The 23181-nt window shown below is 34.1% G+C and overlaps 1 protein-coding gene across 1 annotated transcript in view; it reads right to left on the reverse strand.

Moving 5' to 3' along the window:
* Positions 1 to 23181, reverse strand: part of MARK1 (MAP/microtubule affinity-regulating kinase 1) — a 114577-nt gene that overhangs the window by 22810 nt on the left and 68586 nt on the right. The window contains exons 5-11 of the mRNA XM_010853302.1: positions 22202 to 22267; positions 18393 to 18463; positions 13773 to 13829; positions 7661 to 7897; positions 7454 to 7573; positions 2135 to 2234; positions 987 to 1099 (exon numbers count right to left, since the gene is read on the reverse strand). Coding sequence (XP_010851604.1) covers positions 987 to 1099; positions 2135 to 2234; positions 7454 to 7573; positions 7661 to 7897; positions 13773 to 13829; positions 18393 to 18463; positions 22202 to 22267 — 764 coding nt within the window. The remainder of the gene's footprint in view (positions 1 to 986; positions 1100 to 2134; positions 2235 to 7453; positions 7574 to 7660; positions 7898 to 13772; positions 13830 to 18392; positions 18464 to 22201; positions 22268 to 23181) is intronic.

A 23181-nucleotide genomic window follows, 5' to 3' on the forward strand; every position in this document is an offset into this window, starting at 1 on the left:
TTGACAAATACGTCTAACAAAACCAGTCACCTACACTACAAGTCTGAGGGTCCCTTCTCTCTCATTTCCAATAGGTTATCAAACACTGTAAATTCTGCCTTGGCTTGCTGTGGGTGTCTGTCCTCTTACATCCCAGAGTTTCCTGTGCAACCTCTCCTCAGAGCATATCCCACACCGTACCACACTATGGACTGATTCCCTCCCCTCCACACTGAGAGCAACCAGAGATCACAGACCTTCTAATCTTTCTATTCCAGTATGTGGCATAATTTCTGGAACGGAGCAGGTACAATAAATATCAGCTGAATGTACTGATTCACTAATAGTTACTATCTACTTATAAATAATTTAATCCTATTCTACAAAATGCCTCCCACCAACTGTCAAAGCTCTGGGCTATTCTTGATTCTCAATTTATACCTTTATATTTGCTGACCCAAAGGATCATTTGCTTTTATGGTTCAATAACCACTGGCATAGTGACTTCTTTACTCTCTCTCTCCCTAAGATAGATCTCGACTGGTCCTGAGACTTCCCGATTGATGTATAAAAACACTTGACCCACTACAAGGCAAAACATATCACAAGATGACTTTTTCCTGGGTTCCCACCTATATTTCATTTTAAATGCTGTATGTCCCTTTGTTTCAGTTACTGTGTATTCTGTGCACCTGGAATAACCATGTTGCCTTTGGAAGGGCTCTTGCATTTGGGGGATGCTGTTCTCAAGGACCTGACTGAACGGGGCCTCTCAGAGCTAAGCAAGATACTATGCCTACTCTTTCGAAACAATCTCTTTGTGTTTAGAAATAAGATTAGTTCATAACTTAGCACTGTGAATTTTGAATTCTAATAGATAAGATTGTTAGTGTTTTTATATTTTTTTCATACCACCTAGAATATATTTGCTGATATTATATCTATGCTTAAGCTGTAACTTAGCTTAAAAAATAATTCACATTAATGTGAAAAGGTGAAAAACTTACTTCAGGTGGTTTTCTACCTAAAAGAATGTAAGTAGCCATGACTTCATCATATTTCTGATTTATTAAGGCATCATTTATCTCATCTCGTACAAAACCCATGGTGATCATGATATCTAGAAATAAAAAACAAAATGCAAAATTTCGAAAAACAAGTTTTAGTAAACAAACCAACAAAAATGGGCAAGTTTGTCCACATTAGATATGAAAACTAAGTTCTAACATTTTAAAGTGTAACTATAATATAAAAACTTCTGGACTACTAATATACAGACTCTGTGTAGTTAGATACTGCACATCCCCAATTTTTCAGGCAGAAACACTCTCATGAGCCAATATACTCCCGAGCCTACTCCATTTCTCTCTGCCTAGCACATTACTGAGCTGAGTTCCTTTGTCCAGATAGACATACTATCTGTCTGTGACATACACAGAATATCTTCTCTCTCTTGCAACACATACTCAGCCACTCATAGAGCAGTTTCTCTCATTGCTTGACAAATTTGTTTTCTGAACTGTAGGCAGGTTGATTCTTTGGAAGGCTTGAATTCCACAGTTCTGATCAGATTTCTAACTCCCTCAAATGCTCCTCCTCTACCATTTTGCCCTCAAGCAAGACAGGAGCATGGCTGAGGTGACTCAGTTATGAGTTTCTGATGGCTTTGAGAAGGAAGAGGGAGGAGGTTCGAAGCGGACACTGACTGGGTGTGGAGGATGGACCCTGCTGAGTTAGTGGAAACCAAGAGGGGACCAAAGTGCTCCTCCTGCTAACTCAGTGCCTCTGTATTTTTGGTTAAAATACGTGCTATATTTTGCTGACATTTATCAGTCTGAACAGTGCTGATTCTTAAATCAGTCATTCCTCTTGTTAGGAACTGTTGAAAGAAAAGAATGAGGCTTATTTACATTGTTTCCATTTTTATATCACTGTTGCCAACAAATGTTTTAGATTATAATGTATGAGAACAAACTAAGGAACTTGAATTTTTCAATGTTTAGCATATATCTGCAGAAAGAAAAGATGACAACGTAAGCATTTTTCAAATAAAAACTCCTTCCCATTTACATTTGAAACGCAATTTTGGTAGACTAAAGGACTCTGACTTTTAGCCTAGGGAGGACAGCACCTCTCACAATACTTAAATGCTTACCTATTCTTTTTGTGTCATTGAAATCTGGTTCAGGCTCAGCATATGGCTTTAGTTCTTCTTCTTCATGACCAACATTCATCCACCGATCTTTCATTATTTGCTAGGAAATAAACTCTACATTATGTTTGGCCAATCAGGACATTCAACCACTTATATTAGCTCATATTTTAGTAAATGTGAAATTTGCTAGTTTGATCAACAAGAATCATGTGACATTTTCAAACTAAAGTTACTGTTTCTAGTTTAATTAGCAGGCCAACAGAAGGTATAGGCCTGAGACATACTTGTATTAATGTATCTTATGACAACTATACCCATCATCCTGCACACTCACCAAATGAACTGACTCAAAATACACTGCCTGCTGCCTATGTTCCTCTAAAAGGAGTATTTTCACATTTGAAAATTTTAACATAAAAACCTATGGATTTTAACTTCTGCTTCATATTTTTATAGTTAAGAATAATGAAGAGATTTTTCTCCTGGTCTTCTACCAAATATCTACCGTGCTGATTTTAAAATCATCTGCTATATTTTAAAATCCTCACTAAAACATTAGGAAAGAAGAGATCAAAGGAGATGGAAATCAGGGTTAGTCAATGATGATAGCTTAGAGAATATGGGAAGAAAGGACAGTTAAGATTTAAACCTAGAACTAGGAATTATTAAGAATCAGTGTGAAAACAGGCACTGGTGTGCATTACCAGAGTCAAATTTAAGCCAACACTCAAACAACAGTCACCCCTGGGCTGTTAAAAAGCAACCTGGGAGAGGCAGTCTATGGAAAGAGGAAACTATTGGCAAACTATATATCACATAAGGGCTTAATACTCAGAATATATAAACAACTTCTACAACTCAATAACAACAAAAAATTGCACAAAATAAAAAATGGGCAAAGGACCTGTATAGGTATATCTCCAAAGAATATATATAAGTAGCCAATAAGCATGTGATAAGAGGCTCAACATTACTGATCATCAGGGGAATCAAAATCACAGTGAGATATCACCTCATATCTGTTAGGATGACAACTGTCAAAAAAAAAAAGAAAATAACAAGTGTTGGTGAGAATATGAAGAAACTGAAACTGTTGTGCACTGTTGGTGTGACTGTAAAATGGTATTGTTACTGTGGTAAATAGTATGGAGGCTCCTTAATATACTAAAAACGGAACAACTATCTGACCCAGCAATCCCACTTCTAGGTATATATCCAAAGTAACTGAAAACAGGATCTTGAAGAGCTATTTCATACCCATGTTCATTGCAACATTATTCACAACAGCCAAGATGTAGAAAGAGTCTAAATGTCTGATGGATGGATAAAGAAAATGAGATATGCACATACAGTGAAGTGTTACCCTTAGAAAAAAAGGACCTCTGAGGACACTGTTAAGAAAAATTAGCCAATCACAGGAAAACAAACACTGGATGATTCTACTTATATAAAGGATCTACTTAAAGGATCCTTTAAGTAGATCCTTTATATAAGTAGAATCATGCTTTATTTAAAGGATTTTAATCCTTTATTTAAAGGATCTACTTATATAAAGGATGGTTTTAAATAAAACTCATAGAAACAGGAAGTAGAATGCTGTCTGCCTGCGTTAGGAGGAAGGAGCAATAGGGAGCTATTGTTCAATGGCCAATACACTGCACTAGACCAGGTGAACAAACTAATCCATTTCAGATTTCATTTCAGATACCTCAACACAAGAAACAAGAGGACAAACAAGACTCCGAAACTGAAGAAAGTTTACTTTAGCCATCACTGCCAGTGAACGGAGACGACTACTTGCTGAGAAACTCTAGCAAAATAATGGACACAGAATTATGAAGATTTAAACAAATTAAAAAAAAAAACAAACCCTACACAGAGGTCCACACATTAAAAGACTATGGACTTTAGATTGGCCAGATGAAAATAATATTTCTTAAATCGTTTTAGCCTTTGTAAAGTATACCCCATATGCATCCGAATTTGTACTCAGAAATTTTCATTTCAAAAATGGTTTTTATTATTGTTTTTTTGCTTTACTACCACTTGTACTAGGCAGACACAAGCAAGATTTTTAAAATTATCTTAGCTGAAAAAAATGTTAAAAGTAGAAAAATACTTCTTGAGGACTAAAAATGACAGAGAAAAAGCAGTAAGGAAGCGCTTTGCTTTAGGCTCAAACTGTTATTATTTTAAACATTTTGGTTAAGGGCTGGAAAAATTAAAGAAAATATACAAAGATGAGACAGCAGAAGAGTTTTTCATCTTCTTTCTAAAAAAAAAATTCAGACATACCAATATTCTAATAAATAGGGGAAAAAAAGTACACAGCATGAAACACAAATTCTTTTAAAATCATGTGTGATCCTGTCTCTCCCATTATGATCCCAATTAGGAAGAGCTGAAAGCATTCATATACACAGCCTAAGAAAGCTATATAACTATTTAGATCTAGAAACAATCAAAGGTCAAGCAAGGATAATATGAAATCAATTTCATTAATCTTGTTCTCATGGAGGATTAAGGCACATAACTTATAAGGCCCTAAGAAATACATAGTCACATCTAAGAAGCAACAGGAAGGTGTGTAAGTTAAATAAGAAGTTTAATAAGACAATAAGCAGATTATTTGAATCAAGAGTCTTTCAATCAAATTTTAATATTAGCAAATTATATAGTCAGGAAAGACTAGCGTTTACTCAGTAATTCACGATACTCAAATAACACTGAAAAATAATACATCAAGTTCCATTTAAAAAAAAAATGGGAATTGGGAAATATTTCATATCAAAATGTACAAAGTTGATATAAGTCTATAAAGCTGATTAACCAGACTCCCTCAGTCAAGCAGTTAAAGGGATACAGAGAGCTTAGACATGAAGAAGCACCCTTAACCTATTCATTAAAAACACTAAGTATCATCTCTAATGAAAGAAACACAAATTAAGGTGATTATGACTGTATTACTACCATAAAGACATCAATTACTAGAAATTATTCTATCCAATACAGAAACAAGCTGTGGGGAACAGATACCCTCAAGTGCTTTAGGTCACATGCAATCTTTTGGCAATGCTACACAGGACCTAGCAAACTGCTTATTACCTTCTGACTCAGAAACTATGGGCATAGAGTATTTATCTAAGCATATATCCCGAAGGAAAAAAGTTTATCACATTAATTTTAGCAAAAACAATGAAAACAGTTCAAATATGCAACAAACAAGAAAACAGTTTAACTTTGATACATAAAGGGAAGGAGATCATTCTCATGATAAAGCAAAGAGTACAAACTATAAACGTTTAAGTTAAAAAAAAAAAAGAAGGCAATATGACATGAAAACATTACTGTATAAAAATTTGTTTACATACTGAAGACTGGTGTTTTGAAAATGGCTGTTTTTAAAAGTTCATAGATTTATTTTAATTGCAAAGTTGACAATAAAGTTCATCTGAAAATAAAAGTGAAGACTAATACAATTTTTAACATCATTGTTATTTCTAAGGGAGTTTCTTAGGATTTGGGAAAAGAAATCTTTTATTTAAATTGGTATCAGGTTTCTCTGGAAAGTCAGTTCTGGGAATTGTGAAGCAGAACAGCCTTTGTATAGTGATATCTGCAATATTATGGTAGCATTTCCAATGTAGACTCATGGTTCCATAGCTGGAAAATGCAGTTTTGATAAGCTGAAACAGGAGGTTTCAGACTATACTCAAATACATCAAGTTGAACTTCTGATGAGCAAATGTTTTCATAATAATAATTTGGATTTTTAATTCTACTCAGAGAATTCTAATACTGTAATCCTTCACATTTTAATGTTAAGGATAAAAGAGTTAAATATTTGGCCATTACTGTAAATGAATCATCGTTAAGACACCAAGTACATCTTATCAACTGTACACAGAGATTTTAACATCTATTCCCCTTAAATAATTTTTGTTGGTCTTTTTGCTCTGCTGATTAGCTGAGCTGATGCCTCAACTCTGGAGATTTTTTTTATTAAGTGACATGCATATAAATTTGACTCCAGTGATAAAAATGGGTCACAAAGCAGGATTAAGAGAAGTTTTTTGTCCCTATAAAATTTTAGAACTGATGAGTGTCCACAATTTTAACTATTTCACTTAATTTTCTATTATAATGGTTGAAAGTAAGTTTAGAAGAGCAGTAATATGAAAGTGGGCTTTTTTACTGCATAGATTTATCTATTAAAACATTATTAACATGTTGCTTGACCCCCAAAGGAAAAAAAAAAAAAACAGAAAAAAATTATAGGAAGGAACTAATCACATTTAAACAAATAATTCAGTAAAAAACATCTGATGACTGATTCACTGATAAAAAGCATTTAACTTCCCAGTGGAAGCCACCATCCCTTAACTTCCATCCAAACATACTGTATCTTTCAGTGAAAAGTACTGTGGTAATAAAGTTACAAAGCCCAAACTAACCTGAGAGCTCTGTACACACGGATGGCTCACTATAAGGCTGTCTCCTAACCAGCATGGAGTCCGTGTCAGAAAGCCCCATTGCTACACTAAAAAAGTACAGTTTAAATGAGGTTAATTCTCTGAATTTTCTACCCTATCTATTAAGGCAAATAAATGAAGACAAAAAAGTACTAGAGAACAATACATGCTGAATCTCTGAAATTACTTTAGTACAGGTGAAAATATTCTTGAAAACAGATGGGCAAAATACTTAATAAGTTGTTCAGATTACAGCACCAGAAGGAGAAAATATTAGATCTTTTTGGTTACATGAGCCTCTGACATCAGTGGGTGCAACATACTTAATACTTTTATAATAGCACCTACTATTATAAATATCTCACATATATGGAATGTATTAGGCAACAAAACAGTGTGGTAAGAAATGAAATACCTGTTTCCAACATGCTCTAGTTATTAAATATATCAAATTTTTCGTACTGATGTTGAGAGGGTTATACTGAATATTTTACTATCAGATACAGTCATGGAGTATTCACTGGATTCAAATTTCACTATCTTCTTTCATCCTTGAAATATTTGTACTTCCTAAATACAAGGTTAGGTTTTCCTTCTTCTTCAACTACGTCAATCTTATCCCTATTTTGATGTTGTTCGAATACTTCATTGCAGGATGAAGAAGAAATGAGAATCTCTAGAGAAACCCACTGCACAACTTTTGAGTAGTGAAAGCATCATGTGACTTTCTCTAGCTTGAACAAAAGACAAATGAGATGATCCGGCAATTTTACTAAAAACACACGGGTCACTTCCTCGAATATTTTAATTGTCAAACTTTAAATATAGGGTGGAAAAAATTACTTACTTCTAAGCTGCCTCTCTTAATTGGATTCAGCACTAATAATTTCTTCAAAAGGTTTTCACAGTCTGTGGACATATAGAAGGGAATACGGTACTTCCCTCGTAAGACCCGCTCCCGCAGTTCCTTAGAAAGAAAAAGAAAGCCTTTACTGCTGGCTGATGAAATCAAGGTGATTGGGGATAGAACATTAATATCGAATTTAGCCAATACCTTTAAATTCTGGCCGTCAAAAGGCAAGGAGCCACTGACTAACGTGTAGAGAATGACGCCGAGGCTCCACACGTCCACTTCAGGCCCATCATACTTCTTCCCTTGGAAAAGCTCAGGAGCAGCATAAGGTGGGCTTCCACAAAATGTGTCCAACTTGTTCCCGACTGTAAATTCATTACTAAAACCAAAGTCAGCAATTTTAATATTCATATCAGCATCAAGGAGAAGGTTTTCAGCCTAAGAAGAAAATAATAAAAAGGACAATGTAAAGAGCCTACATAAAATAAAATGTTCATTATAATTGTTCAGATCTTAAACATGTATTCTTGTCTCTCTTTTTAAGATTATGTGAATTTTTTATTATTTAAAAACTTTTCCAAGCTTCAATGAGGTATGATTGACAAATAAAAATTGAATATATTTAGGCTTTACAGCATTACTTTTTAAAAGGGTATACAAAGCAATAATTTAATAAACCTAACATTGTGAAATGATTACCATAATCTAGTTAATTAACACATCTATTTTCTCACAGTTACTTTTTAAAAATTTGTTATTAATTCTTACTGGAGTTTAGTTGCTTTACAGTTCTGTGTTAGCTTCTGCTGTACAGCAAAGTGAATCATTTATACGCATACATATATCTGCTCTTTTCTGGATTTCTGTCCCATTTAGGTCAGCACAGCACACTGAGTAGGGTTCTCTGTGCTATATAGTAGGTTCTCTTTAGTTATCTATTTTACACATAATAGTGTATATATGTCGGTCTCAATCGCCTAATTTCTTGTCTTACATTTTTAATATAACATCAAACTGAGAAGCCCAGTAGAGTACTTCAATATCTAACTGTTCAGAATTACATCTATATAGGACTGAATTTTAACACTATCATTTCATGGCAATCAGATGGTGTATAAACATGGAACAGTGACAGACTTTATTTTCCTGGACTGCAAACACTGCAGATGGTGACTGCAGCCATGAAAGTAAAACGCACCTGGAAGAAAAGCTATGACAAACCTAGAGAGTGTATTAAAAAGCAGAGACGTCACTTTGCCAATAAAGGTCCATATAATCAAAGCTATGGTTTTTCCAGTAATCTTGGACGTGAGATTTGGACCACAGAGAAGGCTGAGTGCTGAAGAACTGATGCTTTCAAACTGTGGTGCTGGAGAAGACTCTTGAGAGTCCCTTGGACTGTAAGGAGATCCAACCAGTCAATCCTAAAGGAAATCAACCCTGAATATTCACTGGAAGGACTGATGCTAAAGCTGAAATTCCAATACTTTGGCCACCTGACCCAAAGAACTGACTCACTGGAAAAGACCCTGATGCTTGAAAGACTGAAGACAGGAGGAGAAGGGGACGACAGAGGATGAGATGGTTGAATAGCATCGCTGACTCTGATGGTCATGAGTTTGAGTAAGCTCCAGGAGTTGGTGATGGACAAGAAGCCTGGCATGCTGCAGTTCATGGGGTTGCAAAGAGTCAGACAGGACTGAACGACTGAACAACAACGACAAAGACTGAATTTTAGCACTCTATAGGAAGGTTTTATTTATATGCATATATGTAACTGTTTGGGCTTCACAGGTATTGCTAGTTGTAAAGAATCCACTTGCCAATGTAGGAGATGTAAGAGACGCAGGTTCAATCCCTGGGTCGGGAAGATCCCCTGGAGGAGGGCATCTGGTCCCGTCACTTCATGGCAAATAGATGGGGAAACAGTGGCTGACTTTATTTTTCTGGGCTCCAAAATCACTGCAGACGGTGACTGCAGCCATGAAATTAAAAGACGCTTACTCCTTGGAAGGAAAGTTATGACCAACCTAGCTAACATATTCAAAAGCAGAGACATTACTTTGCCAACAAAGGTCCATCTAGTCAAGGCTATGGTTTTTCCAGTGGTCATGTATGGATGTGAGAGTTGAACTATAAAGAAAGCTGAGCACCAAAGAATTGATGCTTTTGAACTGTGGTGTTGGAGAAGACTCTTGAGAGTCCCTTGGACTGCAAGGAGATCCAACCAGTCCATCCTAAAGGAGATCAGTCCTGGGTGTTCATTGGTAGGACTGATGCTGAAGCTGAAACTCCAATACTTGGCCACCTGATGCAAAGAGCTGACTCACTGGAAAAGACCCTGATGCTGGGAAAGATTGAGGGCAGGAGGAGAAGGGGATGACAGAGGATGAGATGGTAGGATGGCATCACCGATTCAAAGGACATGGATTTGGGTGAACTCTGGGAGTTGGTGATGGACAGGGAGGCCTGGCGTGCTGCAATTCATGGGGTCGCAAAGAGTCGGACACGACTGAGCGAGTGAACTGAACTGAACATGATAATTTGATATACATACACACAGTGAAATGATTACTAAAGTTAATTAACATATTTTCTCACATTTACCTTTTTTTTGGGTATTAATGATGGGAACACCTGAAATCTACTCTCTAAGCAAACTTCCAGTACTTAATACAGTATTACTAACTTTTGGGGGGTGGGGCCATACTGCACGGCATGTGAGATCTTAGTTCCCTGACTAGGCATCCAACCTGTGCCCCTCGCATTGGAACCTTGGAGTTTTAACCACTGGACCACCAAGGAAGTTACCAATTATTAAGTTTTTGGATTATATATCAAAAGCTCAGGCAACCAAAGCAAACATAAACAAGTGAGACTATATCAAACTAAAAAGCTTCTGCACAGCAAAGGAAACCATCAACAAAATGAAAAGAAAACATACAGAATGGGAGAAAATATTTGCAAACCACATATCTGAAAGGGGTTAATATTTAAAATATGTAAGAAACTCATGTGACTCAATAACCAAAAAACCAAACCACCAGATTAAAAAATTGGCAAAACATCTACATAGACATTTTACCAAAGAAGACATACAAACAATCAACAGGTATATGAAAAGTTGCTCAACGTCACTAATCATCAGAGAAATGCAAATCAAAATGCAAATCAAAACAATGAGGTATTATCTCACAACTTGATAGCTATATGAAAAAAATAAAAGATAAGTGTCATCAATAATGTGAGGAACTAGAACACTGTGTTCTGCTGGGAGGGCTGTAAATCGGTAAAGCCATTCTACAAAACAGTACAGAGGTTCTTCAAAAGCTGAAACTAGAACTACCCCATGATCCAGCCATCTGCCTTCTCAGTCTACCTAAAGAAAATGAAATCAGTTCCTCCAAGAGGTATCTGCCCTCCCATGTTCATTGCCACCATCATTTCTTGACTAACACACATAACTTAGTCTTAAGTATGCTGCTGCTGCTGCTGCTGCTGCTAAGTCGCTTCAGTCGTGTCCGACTCTGTGCGACCCCATAGACGGCCTCCTACCAGGCTCCTCTGTCTCTGGGATTCTCCAGGCAAGAACACTGGAGTGGGTTGCCATTTCCCTCTCCAATGCATGAAAGTGAAAAGTGAAAGTTGAAGTTGCTCAGTCGTGTCCGACTCTTAGCGACCTCATGGACCGCAGCCTACCAGGCTCCTCTGTCCATGGGATTTTCCAGGCAAGAGTACTGGAGTGGGATGCCATTCACATGCATTTGATATTCATAGTAGTAATAGTGTTAGTCGCTTAGTTGTGTCCAACTCTTTTGAGACTGCGTGCACTGTAGTCTGCCAAAGTCCTCTGTCCATGGGATTCTGGACAAGAATACTGGAGCAGGTAGTCACTGCCTTCTCCAGGTGATCTTCCCAAATCAGGGATCACACTCAGGTCCTCCTGCATTGCAGGTGTATTCTTTACCAACTGAGCCAACAGGGATTCATAAAAACATTAAAATTTTCCTAATATTCTCTGAATTTCAATGTAACGATGAGCACTGGCTCTAACATCAGACAAACCTGGATTTGTACCCTGACCTTGCTTCTGATGGAATGGGGCCTCTGGCATTTTTAATTAGGGACAAAGTTACATATTTATGTATTAAGAGAAGCTAATTAACAGAATCAAATCCTCTTACCCTTTAATGCTAGATAACCTCTCATTCACATTTTCTTCATTTGCTCAGTGAAAATACTTTAAGAAAATATTCCTATGATTTATGTCAGAGTGTTTTGCCTTGGTTCTCTTCTAGGAGTTTTATGGTGTCATGCCTTGTATTTAGATCTTTAAACCATTTGGAGTTTGTATTTGTATACGGTGTGAGACAGTGGTCTAATTTCACTGACTTAAATGTAGCTGTCAAGCTTTCCCAACACCACTTGATGAAGAGACTGCCTTTTCTCCACTGTATACTCTTGCCTCCTCTGTCTTTGCCATAGATTAATTGTAGGTGTGTGGGTTTGTTTCTGGGCTCTTGATTCTGTTCCACTGATCTATGTGTCTGCTTTTATGCCAATACTAAGCTGTTTTGATTACTGTAACTGTGTGGTATCATCTGAAGTCTGGGAGGGCTATCCCTCCAGCTTTGTTCTTTATTCTCAAGATTGCTTTGGCAATTCTAGGTCTTCTGTGGTCCTATATAAATTTGAGGATTATTTGTTCTAGTTCTGTGAAAACTGTCATGGAAGTTTTCATAGGAATTACGTTACATTTGTAGATTGCTTTGAGGAATGTGGCATTTTACCAATATTGAATTCTTCCAATCCAAGAGTATGTGGTTATCTTTCCATTTCTTTGGATCATCTTCAATTTTCTTTATCAATATTTTACAGTTTGCAGTGTTATAGATGCATATAGGTCTTTTACCTCCTTAGTTAAGTTTATTCCCCCAGGCAAAAGATATAAAAGCAAAAATAAATAAAATAAATGGGATCTAATCAAACTTCAAAGCTTTTGCACAGCAAAGGAAACCATGAATAAAACAAAAAGAGAATCAAGGAATGGGATAAACTATTTGCAATTTTTTTAACTTTTTATTAACAAGGGGTTACTATTCAAAATATATCAACAGCTCATACAACTCAATAATACAAAAAACCAACAGGCCAATCAAAAAATGGGCAGACAACCTAAATAGTCACTTCTCCAAAGAAGACACACACAATGGCCAACAGGCACATGAAAAGATGCTCAACACTGCTAATTATTAGGAAAATGTATATAAATGTGTATCAAAAGCACAATGAGGTTATCACTTCACTGTGGGCAGAATGGCTATCATCAAAAAGACTACAATTAATAAATGCTTTAAAGGGTGTGAAGAAAAGAGAACCCTCCTACACTGTTGGTGGGAATGTAAACTGGCGCATCGGCTGTGGAGAAGAGTAAGGAGGTTCCTTAAAAAACTAAAAAATAGAGCTACCACATTACCCAGCAGTCCCACTCTTGGGCATATATCCAGAAAACACAAAAACTCAATTTGAAAAGATACATGCAAACCAATGTTCATAACAGCACTACTTACAACAGCCAAGATACAGAAACAACCCATGTGTCCATCAACAGATAACTGGCTTAAGAAGATGCAGGTGTGTGTGTGTGTGTGTGTGTGTGTGTGTGTGTTGTGTGTGTGTGTGTGTGTGTGTGTACTTACACAATGGAATATTACTTCACCATAAAAAGGACTGAAATAATGCCATGGCAGCAATATGGATGGACTAGAGAATACCATACTAAGTGAAGTAAGTCAGACAAAGAAACACAAATATTATATAATATCATTTATATGTGGAATCTAAAAATAATACAAATGAATCTATATACAAAATAGAAACAGACTCATAGATACAGAAAACAAACTTATGGTTACCAAAGGGAAAAGGAAGAGAGGAGGGATAAATTAGGAGTATGGGATTACCAGATACAAAATACCATACATAAAATAGATAAGCAAAAAGGATTTACTGTATAGCACAGGGAACTACATTCAATACCTATAATGGAAAAGAACCTGAAAAAAAAAATATGTATAATATATAACCGAATCACTGTACACTTGAAACTAACATAATACTGTAAGCCAACTATACTTCAATTTTTAAAAAAGAAAGAAAATATACTGCCTTTTATAAAAAGCTGCTGTAAAAATTAAATAAAAACTACTTTTCTTCTATAATGTTTGGCACAATCATGCAATCCAAAAAATAGCTCTAACTATCAAATATCTGTTAATAATAAGAAATTTTTGTTATTAAACCAGTTGCTTACCTTAAGATCACGGTGAACAATACACTTTTGATGACAATACTGTACAGCAGATACAATCTGAAATAAATATTTGGATAAAAGATTCAAAATTATAGTAAAAGCATCCATTTTTCCCAATTATTATTCCAATTAGAAAGTTAATACTTGGATTTCAAAGTTACATTTAGTAATTTCACTGTTCCTTTAGTTCAGAAAACCATATGTACTAAAGTGATGAAATTTTCACTTTTAAATTCAGACAATGTGGAAAAGTAGTGTTCTTTTGCTAAAATATACTAAATATTTATCAGAGTGCATGAAGATTTTTCCTATAGGTTGTCATATTTCTCTGTTTACACAATCAAATGTATACTTCATAGATTTGGGTCAAATGGTTTACTCCACTGTTGGAATAAGAATTTTGGCACACATGAATCAGCATTTCAAGATAGTTGGCTCAAGTTCAAAATGCAAAACTCTATTTTAGGAATTCCATTAAATGTACTCAAGGCATGTTTCTCAGGGAGGTCAACTGACTTCAGAATTTATCAACAGGGCATTTAGCAATATTGTATTTTTGTCTGTTCATATATTACAAAGCAAAGGGAAAATTTTTGAGCCTTAAAAGGAAACCTAATTTTCAAAAGAAAAGGGATAAAAACGAAATATAATTTTAAACCTGTCACTAATTCAGCTGGGCAAAGTATTCTACCCTTGTAACCAGATTCTGTATGCAGTCTTAATTTCTATTACCTAGGGCTCTTTGGGGATAAGTGCTAAACAGGAAAGAATCCAATGGCTTAAGGGCCAAAGATACAAGTGAGAAATAGGTTATAAGCAAATCTATAATAGTTATATACTTTATTACATAAAATACAGAAATGAAAACTATCTGATAGCAATCAGGTAAGAGCTACTTTGTACATATATGTATGGCCATTTTAGCACAGCAGAACATTCAGGTCTGTGGAGTCAGTTAAATGTAAACACAGTCTGAATGTTGAATATTGGTTAGGCATTTACAAATGGGGACAGAAATGAGATTTTTAAAAGTCTAAAGGTGATGTGAAGTATGACCACGCTAATAGGATACTGGTTAGGAAAAAAAAAAAAAAACTTCGAAGTAGTACAAGTGAAGCTTATATTTCAGTATTATAAAATTATTCTAATGTATATTAAAATGGTTCAAAGACAGAGAAGACATGAATTCAAAACAAAATCAACATACAATGAGTAAGATGTAATTCTATTAAAGTCAGTTTGATCCAACAGTTTATTGAGTACCTGCTATGTGCAAGAAAATGTGCTAGTTGCAAGGGGAACACAAAAATGAACAATACATGTGCACCCTGTCCTTAAGGAGTTTACAGTCTGATTAGGAGGAAAAAATATGTATATGAGTAACTATATATATAACAAGGCAGAATCATAGAAGCAGATGTACAAAGAAGAGAAGGAATCATAAAAATAAAGAATAATTTCCAGTTGGTAGGTGATACTAACATTTGACCTAAGCCAACATGAAGGACAGAAATATTTTAAAATGTGGAGGCTTGGGGATGGGGATGTAGGGGGTAAGGGGGTGAAATGCCTACTGTGAAGGCAACACAGTGTATCTGGAAAGTAGGTTGGAAAATGGTAATACTGGGAGTTAAACCTGGATAGACAAGTTGGTAAAAGTCTCTAAATTCCAAACTAAGCAGGTGCTACAGAACCATGATATGTTTTTGAGCAGAACAACTGTGAATGATTATAATCAATTTGAAGTGTGAGTCCCCCCAAAACAGCAGGACCCTACAAGTAATATGTAGGTTCATTTTCTTAAGCAATATACCTCAAACTGTAATATCTAATTTTCACCAAAATATGTTCATTAGTTAAGAGATATACATTTACATGTAAATATTAATTCAACTTACTGAATACATTATATAGGCCATAGGACGTTCATACTATAAAGCTATTTTTGTATCATAGATGACAGAACTTTGCTGATAACATTATGTTTTTCAAGTCACCTTCTCTTGATACAGTAAAGAAGGCATGCTACAGGTAATGATTTGGTTACCAAACATGAACTTCACCTTAGACAGGATAGTTTCTATGAAAGCAGTTCTATAGGCACTTCTGGAATAAAAATCTCCTGCGTCTTAAAGACTTAAGAAGGGAAAGATAATTTATAATACCACCACACTGATCTAGTAGGATACAATTTCTACAATGAAAGAAGCTCTGGCTTCTGACTCACTCACTGTAAGAATCCCCATCCACAAATCCAAGTTTTACTGCATTAATCTATGGCCAGACCCTCCCATCTCAAACCTTCTGTACCTCCACAAATGCAATGTATGAACTTCTTTATGATCCTTTAGTTACGGATCTCAAAAACATGATTGACAATCAGTCCCGCACTGACCCTAAGACAAGACATGTCAATATTTTGCCATGAGGTGCAATTGTGGGGTTTGCTTTGCAATTATTTATAAGTGAGTCAGGAATTCCCAAGCTTCAAGTCATAGCCTTGATATTGAGAGGGCTGAATCAACATTATGATTTTCTTGCAGGCCTTCAAATCTTAAGGGAATGCAGAGGTACTGTAGGAGCAATAGCTGCTAAATTGGTCCTAAATTGTCGTAGTGTCTTTGCTATACTTCATGGTAGAGTCAAGGACATACATGGATAGGTGTGTATATACCCTTAATAATATAGTATATTCCCCTTCACTGTTAAACTCTTAAAAGTAATTGCATGACATACAGACCAAATAAAAATAAAATAAATATACATTAACTAGAGTTTTAATTAAACCTATAAAGAAAAATAAACTTAGCAAAAATAAATATAAAAACAAAAACAACTTTTTGACAAATAACTACAAAATTGTGTGTGTTTTCATTGTTTTTAAAAATGTGAGTTGGTTATCTATTTAATTTGGGGGGAACACATATAGATAGTAAAATACATTTAATATTTATAATAGAGAATTATTCTTTAAACTTCCATTGTTTTACATTTTAAATAGAATTCATTTCATATTCAACCTCTGATCTCATTTTAAAGTAATCCAGATTTCACTTAAAAAAAAAAGAGCCACTTAATAATTACTTGGATCTTTATGAAAATATCTATATCCCAGCCTCCTATCCTGCTCATACCTGTCAATAAAGATGAGTAAGCTCTTTAAAACAGCAGGCATTTTCACATTCTCTAATTCCATATAGTACCCAGCACAATTTTCAACCACAGTATGTTTTTAATAGTAAATAAATAAAACCAACCAACTAAAAAGAAGAGTGAGCAGTGACAGTCCTTCAAATACCGATTTAGATTTCAATGGAAATATCTAATGTCAATTGGAATTTTCTTCCTAGTTGGCTACTAAAGCTAGAGTTGATGGAGAGAACGACGACATTTGAAGTGATGATTGTAGTTCCTTACTTAAGTAAACCTGGACTTGCAACCCAGCGTAGCAAAGAATTTAACAGTATGTGGCTGATCGCTGTCCAGCTTCTCAAGGTTGCGTCCTCATTACCAGCTGTCTTTAGATTCAGCTATTTTAAGTCAAATGCTTATAAGATCCATTTCCAATATAATGAATGGCTGTGTATATCTTTGGTCTAAAGTATTTTATATATTGTGTTCCAAAAAATAATGATTCTGTGAGATATTAATAATAGATGTTTCCCAAAATAAGCTCACTCCATGATTAATTCGGAGAGTGCTCGGACAGTCAAAAAGGTATTTTCCTCTATTCTTCCTCAGGACTGCTATACTTGTTTATATGTTAACATATATGTAAAAATCTCACAGTGGAACATTTCATATTAGTATGACCCACTCTTACTGATTATAGGATCACTTTAATTGCAGAATCATGCTTACGGAAGAGATACTGAACTATTTTTAAGTGAGTATTTTAAATTCACTAAGGCAAAGTTTGGATATAGTAAGCTATCTGTTGACACTTCAGTAAATTTTATGAACAATTTACAATTTATTAATCTGGCATTGCTACAGTGATTTTTAAAGTATGTTAATTTTAATTACTTCATTCCTAAAAATTAGAAACAAAAGCTTAGATGAACTTAAATTGCTTTTTCTTATTTTATCATTTATGTAACAAATCATAATCAAGTCGACCTGGAAATACCAATATCTTACCATATTCTTCACACTGGCAAGGTTCCTTCCCTACTCGACTAAATAAAATTGATCATAGTCTTTAAACCTACAAAAATAGGAGTTCCAAAAGCAAGATATCTTTAATTACTTAAAAAAATACAAAAACCTTCTTAAACAGTACACAGTTATGTTGTACACATAAAGGTAATAATACTTAATAATAATTCCTGGATAAATGTTTAAGTATTTATTTTCTATCTCACTCTAGGTCTCTACTTCCAAGACTATCAAAGAGTTATTAATAAGAGTCTCAACTATAAACATTTTACTATTTATATGATCTAAAAATAACCAAATATAACTATTTTACAAGTTTATTTTTCAGTTTTCCATCTTAAAAAAGAAAGTATGAATTTTTCTTTTTAAAGTACCATGTACTCTGAATTCTGGTTTGTGATACTGTCCATTGTACATCACTAAAAATATCAGCAAAACAAAGTTGAAAACTACTTTCCATACCTGCCTAAATTTTGCACGGGCCTCTTTTTCTTTCATTCTTCCATGGGCAACTAAGTAATCAAATACTTCACCTGAATCAGAAAGGTAAAGCAGGCAGTAAAATATACATAGATTTTCAGTTAACAATATATGCATCGTCAAGTTTTTGCCTTGTTTTTAAAGAAGCTTTTGGCCCACACTTTTCTGATAGTTCTATATAAATTATAACTATTACATGATAGAAAAAAAGGGGAAAAGACATATAAAACCGAATATTGGTAGCAGCTTATGAATCAGCAAAACTCCTTTAATTAAAAAATCATAAAAACATTAAGAAAACTTTCTTCTTTCCAGTACTATGTGAAAATACAGTCAACTCTTTATTATCCATTCAAATAAAGGGAAGCCACAGCACGGGCAACCAAAAATTACATTTGGCTCTGTATTTGGGGCTTACATTTCAAATAAAATACCAAAAGTCATATTATGTTGGCTCACTCTCTTAAAGTCTACTGATCATTTAATCTTGGTCAAATTCCACCTCTATCTCCATCCACACTGATTTCATTCTTATCCTTCATATTTTGATCATGTTCATTCTCATGATACTCATTTCACCTGCACTGGTACTTAACTCCTTACTATACAGAATGAAACCATCCTTGTCTGCATCTCCTATTACCCTAGAGGAGCTGCAACCTTCTTGAATGCTGTCATCACACCCATACTTTACCTGCATGCCCATCCCCATGACAGGACACAAAGTGGATAGACATTACAAATTTGTTGAAAGAATTTAAAGATACTAGAAACTGTAAAAATTTTCTAATAGATTCTTTACATGTAAGTTTTTTTTCATTTTTCTCTAATTAATAATAATAAACCTAATGTTCAGTTACATTATGAAAGATAAAATACCTCAGTATAAGGGATAAAAATTTTATATCCTTATAATTTGTACCATATAGACATATATGTATATTAAAAACTCACCAAGTGTCTTGCAGAGTTCTTATAAAGTACAGCAAAGTGGTTAAAAACTCAGGTTTTAGAATCAGACTAATTTTGGTATGAATCCTGATTTAGCCCTAAGTTGCTATGGGGAGATATTAGGAAGATTTCTTAACTATGTTAAGACCCCGTTTCTCCCTATTGTCTATTGTCTATCTCACATGGCTATTGTAAGGATTAATGAAATAATGCACGTGCTTAGCACAGTGACTGGCATATAGTAAGCACTCAATAAATTATATATTTGTATCTAGGTATACAGATATATTACATATACATATATGCAATATCAATCCTAGGACATAAGTAAAATGTTAAAAATCAAAATGCAACGATGTATGTATGTCAGATGAAACTAATACATCTACAATGTTAGCAGATTATATAAAGCATACTTAAATGATTAAATGGGATGATAAAAACAGAGAAATGAATAGATGCTCTAGTTGACCCATCATAGCAGTTAACTCTAGATATGTGAATTTAGGCTGGGAAAGATAAAATATATACAGCAGGGGTTCAAAAATCTGGACTGCCCTCAAGTTCTGCCTGGAATGTCCATACCCCAGATGTTTACATGACCCAGTCTTTTACTGATTATATATTACATGTTTATGATACGCTTCCCCAACTAGAATGTCATCTTTTTGATGGCAATGACGTTGCATCTGTTCATCCACGTGTTGTTCTCACCTTGAATATCACCTAGTACATAGTAAACATTTAATAAATAATGTTTGCATGAACAACAGGAGAAATACACATACCATTGTGGATTAGCCCTGATGCCTACTTTTTATAGGTTCCTTTGAACAAAACATGGTTCATATAGGAGTTCCCTGCCCTTCTAATCACTGAAGATCTTTTGCCCCATGAATGAACCAGAGTCAAGAGATGTACTCCTCAAAGAGGCCGTTTTTCATGCTAAGTTTCTAGTGTGCATGTCAGATTCAATCCTAAAATATCTATAAATTTTAGAGGAAACATATTGTTTTATTTTCCAGAGTCATCTTGTCATTTATAGGTTTAAAAGGCAAGAGGTCGATTCTAGATTTACTGCTACAGAACTGAGATGGTTTTGTTACAGTACCACTGACTGGCAAGACTCAAAGGAAACCTATCATCAGGAATAAGAATTAAGTAAGAGACCACCTGGTTTGGGATGAGCTGAAGTACATACCCCTCTATCCTACACTATACCCCACTGCCCTCCAGTGCTACTGAAGGAGAGCAGTGAGGACCCCAGGTGCTGCCTATTACTCCAGCCATTGCTCCTCTTCATTAGCACCAATAGAGAGTTGACTGTACTTACCATTAATTGTTAGAGCAGTACGCACATTAGTATTAACCCAGCCTTGTGGTGGACCTTCATAAAAATTGAACAATGCCCATCTATCTTTAGCTGTCTGTAAGTTCTCGTATCAAAGCCATGTCTAGCCCTTCTCTTGAGACTAGATCACTAAAAAAAGTTTAACTGAACTATAAACACACAGGGTTCCCATACTGATGAACTGTTAATTTACATCTAACTAAAGAAGAGTTTAGTGAAGAAAGAATTCATTATGTGGTATTTGAAGGTTCATTAATTTTATTATAGACTAACATTTTATGCAAGTTTGCATGACAATTAATATTTTTAAAAATCCTATGATAATAAAAAACATTAATGATTCAGGTTTTTGGTTTATGTAAAAAACTTACATGAAGTATTTTTAGGGTTTTAAAAAAGTGATGCAAAAACCCAAATCTATTAAAAAACTAAAAAAGTAATTAAAATATTTAGTATTTGTAGTAAATTTTTTAAAAATCTAACAGACACTATAAAAATACATAGTCTAAATGTTGTAGATTAAAATAAATCGTCTTTATTCAAGTTACAGAAAATCAGATCATAAAAATCTACATCCTTTTTTAGCTAAAAGGATTCAAAACTAGACTCAACACTGTTTTCCTACTAATTAGCAAAAAAAGGTTAATTAGACAAGTTGGTTTAAATAATTTCCAATGCCCTCCTTCTTTAATTGTTTAAATTCTATGATTCCTTAAAACCTTCAAGATCCTCTTTTTACTTATTAAATTATTTAACTCCATAAATTTTAAACCTGTTTCTGAGAAAGTTAAGGCTTATGCCTAAAAGAACAGTGATTCTACGGCAATGTATCTCTCATTTGAGGAAAGTGCAGGAAATTAAAATGATTTTCTAATAATCAGTGTTTATTTTGATGCTAGACAGTCAAAATAAACATTGTATTCTACTAGAAGTATATCTTACCATTCCCCTGTCAACTCAGTATTCTAATTTATAAAATACATAGATCAATATTTGTTTAAATTGAAACATTTTATAGATTATCTTGAAGATGTATGTATATTGAGAATCTGTGATATGCGATCAGTTAAACAAAAATGTGACCTAGAACAGGCTTTTACTATAAACATTACTAAAAACATTTGGGTTTGAGATTTCCTATTTATAGCCAAGAGAAAATAGTATTAGAAAATAATAATAATAATATAATATTAAGATGAATGTTTCATAGATTACATTCATAGATAACATTCATAGATAACAATGCAAATTTAATTTTGAAAAATATCCCTAAGTAATTTTTAAATAAGCCAAAGTCCAATTTTTAAATGTAGGATCAATAGGTCTTAAAATCAAACAATGAATTTTCCTAAAGACACCAATGAAAGGCATTTTAATAAAACTACAGATTCATTAACAAAATAAAGACATAGATATTATAATGAGCTTTCAGGTATTAATAATTCAACATGTCTCATCAAAGGTAACTTTTCAATCCTCTCATCCTTACCCCCACTCGCGTATTCCATGACTAAATAGAGAGTCTTCTCTGTTTCAATAACTTCAAACAATTTTACTGAAAAAAGAAATTAGAGATATAACTCTGTAATTGTGAGCATACTAGATATATTTTAAGAAAATTTAAAGTAACACTAAACCAAAGGAAAAGTTGAGCATTTACTAAATATTACTACTTACAATTTAAAGTTTAAAAGTTTTCCCAAGGATTATTACTACCGTGGTAGATAACTATCACAAAATGATTTGGAACCAACTGCTGGGTCAAAAGAGAGTTAAGTTTCTAGGATTAAAAAGCTTATCCCCTTTCAAATTAGAATAAGGTAATAAAAAGGAAAATCTTAAAATCAGAATAATAAAATTTAGTGAATGCTTAAAAAGATACTATTATCATAACGATTCAATCAAAAATGTTAAATAATCTTTGGTACAGAAATAAAAAAATTTTATAATTATGTGATATTTTAAAGTTTCTGATTAAAATCTACTAAATTATCAGACTTATGTAGTTGAAATTATATACCAAAGGGAACTGCATTTGTATCTCTAATTAAACATAAGATTTTTTTAGTGAGCAAGAAACACACTTCAAGAATAAACAGATTAAAAGAATAATTGCTTTTTACTTCTTATAATCCAATGACTTTGAGTAATATGTTGTAAATTAATTTACAAATAAATTTGTCTGTAAATATGGGGGGAAAATAGAATTTATGGAAATAAGTTCACTAAAATTGAAATAAAATCTTTATTTTCTTTAAAATTCAAACTAGTTATTTTGCCTATGGACTATGAACAAACCCAAGTCCAAACTGCCAAAATATCTGGAATTACTTCTTATCCATATCTAAATGGCATGCAATCTTTAGAGAGATTTAGTAAGGAGACATAAGAAACACCTGTATACAGCAACTCCAAGTCATATGTATTATTTTAGTGAAGAGTAGAAGATAGCAAGGTAGTAGAAAAATA

The sequence above is a fragment of the Bison bison genome, unplaced genomic scaffold (assembly GCF_000754665.1).
Source record: "Bison bison bison isolate TAMUID 2011002044 unplaced genomic scaffold, Bison_UMD1.0 scf7180017864325, whole genome shotgun sequence".
In the NCBI taxonomy this organism is placed as follows: Eukaryota; Metazoa; Chordata; class Mammalia; order Artiodactyla; family Bovidae; genus Bison; species Bison bison.